Genomic DNA, 10,374 nt, shown 5'->3' on the forward strand with positions numbered 1-10,374 from the left:
TATATAGATAGGCTCCAAAAATCCTAAATTCTTCATTAATTTTCGATGTGGGAGAATATTTTTTTTTTAGAAAACACTAAAAATTTTAAAAATACAAACAATAATTAAATTAACCTAACTAACATTGTGTTTAGTAAAAAATAAAATCTTTTGAAATAATTTTTGAATAACCACATAAATAGTAATCAAAGATATAGTTATATAGAAATATGTATATTATATTAAAATTTATAAAAAGATAAAAATAGTTAATAATAACATAAAAATATCTTTGTTTTTATAATAACTAATTATTTCAAAAATGTTCAAAATTTAAAGAAACTTAATAGTTAATTTGCGTTGTGGAGGGTCAAAATTGATTGTCAACAAGAAGTAGTCATACCGTATATCAAAATATGTACACTATAACATATCGCAATTTTAAATCAATAAATAACCATAATTATATCATTCATCACAATATATACACTAAAACATATTACAGTTAAAAATCAATAAATCACCAATTATTGTACCAGATCAACCACCAAAGTACATTCTTTAATACGTATCACTATTAGTTTTTAACCAACAAATCCACCTATTTTTTTTTATTGTTATAGTTATTAATTAACTTGAACTTGACACTAAGGTTATACTCTATTGTACATCATGTAAATTATTTTGATGATACTAAAAGGTTGGTATACATTTGATTAGATTATGGTGTTATGCATTGTAGGATTGGAACCTATAACTAAAATCAACATTACCTTCAATTACAAATCAATTTCTTTTATAATTCTAAACCAACAAATCAATTTTTTTTATAGTTCTAAACCAACATACTAGTATCTGAAGATGAACTTGAAGAAGACAATAATGAAGAAATTAATTTTCTATCAAGTCTTAACACCGAGAAACTAACAAGAAAATTGTAAGAGAGAGAATATAATTTTTACATTGATTAAATAAAAAAGAAAGTGAGTGAATATGGATTACCATAGTTAGATGGAAGAGAAAGAATATATTTTTTGCATAGATTAAATAAAAAAACACTGATTACCATAGTTAGATGGAAGAGGGAGAATATATATTTTTTACATAGATTGAATTAAAAAAAAAGAGAAAAAATTAATACTATAATTATCATTCCCGTTAAATTTGCACTTAACCCCCAAAAGAAGGAAAAATATACTACTCCCTCCTTTCTTATTTATTTGTCAAATATTTCCTAATTTGAGTTTCCTTTTTACTTGTCAATTTTGAAAAATCAAGAAAGAATAATTTTTTCTTCCTATTATACCTTCAATTTATTAACATTGAGTTAATGTTTTTAAAAAATATAATAAGTAAATATGTTTAAAACTATATCAATTAATAGAGGTAAAATTGTAAACTCACTATACCAATCATTATTTTCTTAATAGCTATGTCAAGTTAAAATTTGATAATTAGATAAAAATGGAGGGAGTACTAAATAAATTATATAAATAAATTTCAAAAGTTAATTTTTTTATGTTTGTAATTAAAAAACTAATTTTGTAATTAAAAGGGAGTATATACATCTATTGTTAATTAAGGTTTTAAATAATATATCCTTGTAATTTTTCCATTAAAGGATCCTATTTTGAATGACTAAGACAAACTGAAATTAAAGTATTCAAAAGAATATTTGTGGATGGTAAAAAATTTGTATCGAATGTTTACACAAAATAATATCAATTTATCATAAGGTGATAATTTGTATATCCTTTGTGTCAATTTTGTGATATTCATTTTTTTTTTAGTCAGAACAAAAAAATAATTTTTTTTTCTGCAATTGAAAATAATTTAACTTAACATTACAAATGATCAAAAAGTAATTTAGGTCACAAATTTAAAAATATTTTCTTTATCAAATTAAACACTAGCACATAAATTAGACCAAAAGAATACTAAATAATTATTATAAAATAAATTTAATATTAAAACATATTATATATATTTATTAATTTGACATAAAACCACCATGCCAATAAGTAGAAGTGTAACCAAATAAGGTTTGATTGTAGTAGCTTTAATATAATATATTCTCTATAGTTATGTTTTTTCTGAGAAATTGTTTTGCCCTTATTAAATTTATCTACAATCAAACAGAAATCGGGCCGGCTTTGTAGAATATGTCGGCGTCGGATTCAGCTTTGCCGGAGGAGCTATGGAGACGAATCGTTGAAATCGGAATTGAATCCTCCAACTTCAACTACAAAGATCTTTGCTGCCTCTCCATAACTTGCACACTTCTCAATCGACTCTCCTCCGATGATTCTTTCTGGTCCTCTTTGTTCTCCGCCGATTTCCCCCAATATCAACATCCTTCATCTTCATCTTCTGTTTTCAACAAATCGCTCTACAAAATTAGGTATATATGCGCGCCCACACACTCTCATGTCCTCATAATTTCCTTTATTTATATGTCTATGTTGTTTTAGTGTATTTGGATCATATAAATACGTAGGTTTACATTTAGCTGATGATGAAGAAGAAACAATCTAATTAGCCTAGTTGCGAGCAAGCTGTTGTATCTTTTGCAGAAGGCATAATATATAAATGTGCTCCCTTTAACTTAGCCTCTGACATCTATGCAATTAAACTTTGGGTGTGCACAATTAAACACTTTAACTATCCAAAAGTTGAATAAGTAGATACACACATCCTATATGGTGTCTTATGTGGCAATTTGCTCTTGCATGACATCCTATATGTATTATGACACATAGGATGTGTGTGTCTACTTGTTCAATTTTATACAAATTTAAGTGTCTATTTGTGCACATTCAAAGTTGGAGGGCGTAGATACCAGCTCAAGCCAAGTTAGGCTAATTAGTCTCTAGCAGTTTGAATGATAGTTGAATATTTTAGTTGCTTTGGGGACCTTTTAATTCGGAAAGGCTAGAGATTTTGTCAATTCTGCCAAGGTGGATACAACATGAACCTAACAAAGCACTCAACTTTCTCAAAGGCTAGGATGTTCGAAAACATCCAAATAATTGATCTAAACTCAAAACAATACAGTACTTTGTTGAAGTTGAAAAAACAGGTATTTGAAATTGAAATTGAGAAAGTGAGTGCTTGTTCTTTTGTGTTTAGAATGAATTTCACTTGTAAAAAACTTGAAGTTTTGGGAGTGTGCAAGCCATTAAATTTCATTGAAATATTCGCCAAACCAGTTCGCTTCAAATTCTCTATTTCAAGTTGAAATTAAAATAGAAAAAATTGCAAAACAAACATTGATTTGCAAATACTATCTCATTATCTGCAAATAATATGTGTGTAATATTTCAGAAACAACCTGTCTACCTCCACAAGGTAAGGGTGCACACACACTGCCCTCCTAAGACCCCACTTGTGGGATTACGCATGGGTATGTTGTTGCTGAATATTTGTGTGATATTCTAAAATACTGATGGTCAGAAGACACCGCTCTTGTATTATGTCTTCTGTTCTTAAATATTCGCGGCATTTTAGCCATATCATCTTGTCTTCTTTTTAAGATAATCTTCGCTAGTAAATCTTATGGGAGAACTAATTGGTTGTTAATATCAACTAGATACGAAAAAGTCCGAGAACAGAAGCTTTTGGCCCATAGAAGGGCTGTTTTAAGAATTCAGAGTGAAATTAATGAGCATTCTAAGAGGATTGGAGAGATGGAACTTCGATCTGCAGAGGAGAAAGAGAAAATAAAGAACAGTGTTGCTGAGTTGTTAAATATGCGTAAGATCAGGTAGTGAAGGACAGAAGTCTACTCTTATAATGTTTATTGTTTTTGTTTCTTCAGTTTTACTTACAATATGGAGGTTGGGGTCTGGCTTTCACGAACAGCAGGTTGCTTGCTTTTGAAAATCTCATAAGCGAAAATACAATTAGGAGATGATATATGACATGTGTTGGTATTTCAATTGGTGTAGAAAACAATGTTTTATATAGGAGCGTCACAATATTGTTTGCTCAGTTGTTGTAGAAGTTGCTACATTATTCTTTGTTAGTCAAAGATAAATGTAAAATGATGCAGCTGATGTTTGACTTTGCAATTGATTTGCTTCCATCAGGCAAGCCAAAGTTGCACTAAATGTTTGGCAGCCGGAGATTGTCCGGGGTAAGCAGAGGCAGACAGTTGAGCAGTGCAATGTACCTATTGATGATCGTATCCATGCCATTGAGATGGAGCTCAAGCTTTGCAAACAACAAATTCAAGGGTTAGAGATGGCCCTTGTAAGTTTACATTTGTTTTGTGGACAATAATGTGGCATTCATCTAGTTTATGAACTGCATTATGAACTTTACCTTTATATTATTGCAGAGAGTTGAAAAAAAGAGAATGCAGAGAGCAAGGGAAAAACTGGCTTCAGTAGAATATCACCCCGTGCGGGAATTTAATTTAACAGTCAGCCCGATTGATGAACATGACATGAGAAGGAAAAGATTTAAGAACATCAAGTGTAAAGTCTAATCCTTTCTACTCTTTCTATGCAATTTGAATTATTATTTTTCAGAAAAAGTAAATGCTTTTTACTTGAGTTGGGATTGAAAGAATGCAATGTAATGTTGTAGGAGTGGCTTTTCCAGATTGTCAACTTTGTTTTTCAATGATACAAAATCTAAGTGGATATCAAGCACAACCCCATTCCAAATTTGTTCGACACTATTTCCATATTTGTTTGTTCCAAAAAGAATGACACATTCTATAGTTGGAAGTTATCATTTTTTTTTGGTAACTTCGACATTTTATTACCAAAAGTGTTTCTGTACAGCTCAATGATAAAAACAAAACTCATGCCTCAACTGGACATGCCCAGAAATTATTAACTTTAAACTTCTCAGTTCTCACTTTTAGCAATCTTTCCATTTATGCCTAATGAGAAATTTTTACAGCCACAAAAAGGTTATGGCATGTTGAAAACCACAAGTTTCAAAAGTCTTTTTGCCTCACAAATGTTATGACATGTTTAAGATCACACGTTTTGAAATATTTGTTTCTTTCTTAAACTTCGTGTTGGGTCAAACTATGTTTGGAATAGATGGAGCAATTGTTATGTAATAATGGAAGGACCGGTGAAAGCATCTACTAGTCTCAACCAGATGTCAACATATATATTCTAATGGTACTATGTATGTTATCTGAACAAAATGTAGTGGTGTTTTTGGTTATCCACTTACTAAGTGGCAGTGATTTAGCTTGTTCAAGGATAGTCTTTTTATTTTCCCCATATAACCCCACCCCAACCCACCCTCCACCCCCCATTTTTTTTTCCTTTTTGGTGGTTGTTGTTGTTGGCCATCAATTTGATAGCACATTGGTTCTGGTTGCTAGATCATTTTTAGTGCTTTGACTTTATTTATCATCTCACTTGCAAAAATGTGACTCAAATTTGCTGAATTTCTCAGAAGGAAACTAAGAGTTGATGCACAACTGAATCAGATGATTTACTCATGGTTGAGGAATCTTCACATTGGTTTATCTGACAAATGGATGACACGGATATTCAGCCTATTTGCATCTCTGTCCAAGCTCCATGCTAGGAACCGATATTGCAGTTGCTGTGTTCCTGTTGATTATTGAAAATATAGCAGATTCATTTTACCTCAAGTGCACTTAGAAACAGATATATGTGGTATCGGGAGGGATGAAGTAAAAATCTGGACAATGTTGTTGTTGTCTTTATGCTTGACTATGGGGAATGGGTGTTCAAGTAAATGGAGAACTATTCCCCGGAGTCTGGAAAAGAGAGCAAACTGAATGTTGTGTAATAGGAAAGGGGACTCTAGGGCAACTTTGAAATATCCAGTTGATGCAAGTCGAGAAAATTTACTTTTTCACCTCACACAACTGACACAAGTTATGTTTGTCTATGTTTTGACAAATCGAGTTTACGGGAATCAAAATGCCTCACACAACTTACACTTGTGTGAGGTTGCCTATGTTTAAAAAGTGGAATATTTGGGTCGAAAATATTTTGGGTTCACAACTTCTTGTCAAACACAGGCAACCCGTTTGGTCCCTCAATTTTCATTTGTCATACATAGGGGAACCATTATACAACTTGTGTCAATTGTGTGGCACAACATAAAAATCTCATGTTACTTTGGTGTTTTTCATTTTTATGATAAACTTTATTCGTATGTCTATAAAAATGCTAGACTACAAGGTCTAAATATGTGTTAGCTGGATCATGATGTATGTATTGGATATCCAGGGGATTTGTTTTGGATCAATTGCTGCTTTACTTTACTGAGAAACCCAACTAATTCGTGCCTTGTGTTGATACTGAATTGGGCAGGCTGCTTAGTTCCTCTTGTTCATTTGAAAATTTGTGTCCAGTTTGGCCAGGGAACACAAGATGACAAATGCTATGTTTTGTATAATCTTTTGGTGCCTCTACAAAATCCTCTAAGCAAAAGTAAATGGAAGTAGTTAAAGGGAATAATCAAGGAAATGGACTACAAAATGAGGGCGTGTCACTCGTTTTTCTTCAATGGTTTTATCTTGTTTGTCATATGACTTATCTGTATCAGGGTGTTTACACCGAGCAAAAGAAAATTAATCTTGAACCCGCACCTGGCAATATTCTTACAAGCTCATTACCTAAATAAGTTAATTATGTAGCTATAATTCTTAGCATAACATAAATAAAAAGAATATATATATATATTCTCAAGAAAGTTGCTTGTTTGCTTTGTGACAGTTAGAATATGGTTTGGGTCTAATTCGACCCCAGAGTTAATCATATGACATGAATTGTCTAAACCATTTAAGGAGACAATGGTTTGGGAAAATGGATTCGAGCATTAATTATTGGATTTGAATGCTTAAATAATATTGGTCTAGTTTAGTTTTGGTTAACCATAGGAATTGTTATTAATATTAGAGTGGATACATATCACATAACATTTATAAGCTGTATACACTAGACATCGTCTTCACTGAACCTCTATAATGTCTAACAAGTAGAAGTTTATATGGTCAAATACATAAGAAAAGGGTTGAAGACGAAAAGTTATCCTTAATTAAGTGTAGTATTAAATCTTGTCTCAACATAAATCCGTGAAATCTTTCAGACAATCATTTCCTTTTAGTCTTTTCTGCTCTTCGGGATCAAGAGGACAAAAAGATTGCAAAGAAAGCTCTTAGAACTTTCTATAAAGCTAGAAAAAAGTTCAACTTCATTACATTAATTTGAAAGTATATAAGTCCTTTATTTGTTTGTGCCTCGTATATATACCCAAGGAATATGTAAGTGTTTGTGTATTTTGATATGAAATAAGAACTCGATAGATAGAAAGATAATTGCAATCTATATCAATCATCATCAATTCAATTTAATAGAAAAAGAAGAATATTTTATTCATTATTTAGGACAAGTAGAAAATATGTACAAGTTCTCATCAGAAGAAGGCCAACATGAAAAGAAAAGAAAAATTAAAGGAAATGTTGTTTTCTTCTTTTCTCCATAAATTTTGGTTTTATATGCCGGATTTACCCATGCTCCAGGCATCAAGAGTGTCAATTTTAACTGTCTCGGTAGTCGGTACCATTGTTGAAAACAAATAGATGGGTGTCCCCATATATGGCTAAAGCTGGATAAACCCTTGATGTAATGCATGCCTTTCCACCGGCTCCAAAACTCTCGACAACGGAGTGATCAATCTAGAAAAAAAAAATATCAACTAATTGGCAATGCGACACAAAAGAAAAATGAGTTGAAATAGGAATTTTAGTGCATTTTTTAGGAAAAAAGTATCAAAAAAATCTTACCAAGCTCCTAAGTGATAAAGTTTTGTCTGTTGAGTCCACATCGATGTATCCAGCAAAAGATGGTTTGTACATCTTTTTATGTTTTCTAACGCTTGACCATTTGCCAAAAAAAAATTTGAATAACAAGGTCAGCCAATTGCAAAAGCATAAAGATAACAATTTTTATTATGTTTATAATTATTCTATATCCAAAACTCCTTTGCATCGCATAAGACCCATTAAATAGGAGGAGCGCTTCCTATAAATATTTTTTCCTTTCCAAAAGTTTAAGGGCGAGATCTCCCTAGTTTAAGAGGAGAGAAACTTGCTGATAAGAAAAATGTGATCAGAAGATAAACCTTGAGGCATCAGAGCACATGAGAATCTTGTATTTATCTTGAAATTTAAACACTTTGAAGAATACAGGTGTATACTCTTCCAAGTTTTCTGAAGACAACGTTAGGAGTCCAAATGGACCAAGTCCACCTTGAACTGTCGAACCCCTAATGGCACATACATCTTGGGCATAAAGATCAGCCCAACTAGGATCAAATATTTCTGCATTTTCCAAACTTGAAAAGGAAAATGTAACTTCAACGTCAGCCTGTCATTATTAACACTCACAAATTAGCTCTAAATTTGTCTTGTCACAAAAAAATCATACAAAAGATCAATTCAGATCATAAAACATGCATTATTACAAATTTAGAAAAGGTCACATGCCAAGCGAAATGATGTAGGATGTTCTAACATAAAATGTAGTGATTGTTTTCACGACTCAAACAAGTAACTTATATATCACAATAATTTCATGAAAATATATATTTATTTTGGGGAAAAAAAAAGTCAAAACCTGTGCAGGTGTGATTCCTTTAACTTCCACATTTTCTCCTTTGTTCAATTTGTAATTTCTTAGCTCGACCTTTTGCTTTCTCAAGATTTCTATTTCTTCAACAGGCCATTGGATCAAATGTTTGCCACTAGGATCAATCCATAATTTATGAGGAATAGCCTGAATTCCAGACCATCCTTTATTGATGGCATCTGTTGGAACAACATCTGATTCATTGGCCCATCCCCATAAAATTCTTCGATTCTTGCTAGGATCATAAAAAGTCTTAGATGCATAAAAATTACCATAATCCAGTCTCAATCCATGCCATCCATCAATCATTTTATCGCCTGAAACATACCTATCTTTTTTCGTGTCATAGGTACCAATGGTATAGTAATCGAATTTTGTATCATCAAGACTAATTTTCAGAACATGTTTAATTTTGTCATGATGTGTCCAAACCATCTGTATGCTCCAATGATACTGGAAAAAAATCAACACACTCCCACTTTCCAGTATTAACAGATGAATGGAGTGGATGTTGGGCTTTGATCCACTTCATGAATTCCCTACTCCTATACAATATTGCTAATCCTCTCCGTTTTCTCAGGCTGCCAACCAACATTCTCCAACGCCCATCTTGGCCTGTCGTTGGGTCACGAAATTTGGTCTTGTTGATACTTTCGTTAGCGACTACTAACGGATTATTATCGGGCTTGATCCACTTACGGAGAAATGGATCAGACAAATTAGCTGGAATTGCATAATTTTGTACTTGAGTTTGGTTTTCATCCACTATTCCAATGTAGAGGATAACGGGCTTGTTGCCCCGAATAATAGTGATTGATCCGGACAAGTACCATACTTGTCGAACACTTCCGATGGATAAATTGCGGGCTCTAAATTTATCATGTCAATGGATACTGAATGAGCCCAAACAATATTGCCCCGTACTTCTCCTTTTGGATTGTACTGATAAAATAGATGATAAATTCCGTTGTAATACATTGGACCTATTCAAAAAAAAAATTAAAAAGAAATAACCAGATTACTATAAATGAATCGAGATTTTAGCTAAAATTTAGTGAAATCTATTTAATATAAAATTCGATCTTAAGAGTGGGATCTGATGTTTGTTGTTTGGAGCATCCAGCCAAGACCACATAAAAAGGAATTAAATTGAAAGTGATTAGCAAAGGCATTTCAATGCAATTGAAAAAAGCTCTAATGAAGATTTTAAAAAAACAAATAGAATATTATATAAGGACACAATAAATATATTAGAATAGAAAATGCAGATCAAATTACTAACTAATCACAAAGCGTAGTAAATTGCACATACATTATGCTCAAGATTATTTAAAATGAGGTAAGTTTATATGCATCAGTTAAACTAAACTATACAAATTTTTATCATGATTAAGTGATAAATTAAGACAAAAATATCTAACTATATTTTTTGTAATGACAATGTTTGTTACCGCTTATGTCATCATATATTTATTGGTGTAACCATGAATATGATCATATACAAATATGAAAAGCATATATTATATCAATATAGGTCTTTTATTATGTGAAAGAACTAAACTAAACTAAATAAATAAAAAGACACGGGCAATCAAATAAGAATAAGCAGCTAAAAGCACACGAAATGGGCGCGTATAGTTTATATTTAGCGAGATCAATTATTAAAATGTTGATAATTTTCACACATATATGGTTTAAATTATTAAAATATTAATAAATATTCAATTAAAAAAATTTTAAAAATCAATATTAAACTATT

The 10,374-nt window shown here is 31.6% G+C and overlaps 1 protein-coding gene and 1 pseudogene across 1 annotated transcript; one reads left to right on the forward strand and one right to left on the reverse strand.

The window, feature by feature from the left end:
• The first annotated feature begins 2,048 nt into the window (after positions 1-2,048).
• Positions 2,049-6,242, forward strand: LOC129877599 (F-box protein SKIP24). The gene is made up of 5 exons (XM_055953123.1): positions 2,049-2,380; positions 3,569-3,742; positions 4,068-4,230; positions 4,319-4,457; positions 5,404-6,242. Coding segments are annotated over exons 1-5 (717 nt in total). The 5' UTR covers positions 2,049-2,141; the 3' UTR covers positions 5,406-6,242.
• Positions 6,243-7,479: 1,237 nt separating this feature from the next.
• LOC129876480 (beta-fructofuranosidase, insoluble isoenzyme 1-like) lies at positions 7,480-9,598 on the reverse strand (annotated as a pseudogene).
• Positions 9,599-10,374: the final 776 nt, after the last annotated feature.

Source organism: Solanum dulcamara, chromosome 12 (assembly GCF_947179165.1).
Source record: "Solanum dulcamara chromosome 12, daSolDulc1.2, whole genome shotgun sequence".
Classification (NCBI taxonomy): domain Eukaryota; kingdom Viridiplantae; phylum Streptophyta; class Magnoliopsida; order Solanales; family Solanaceae; genus Solanum; species Solanum dulcamara.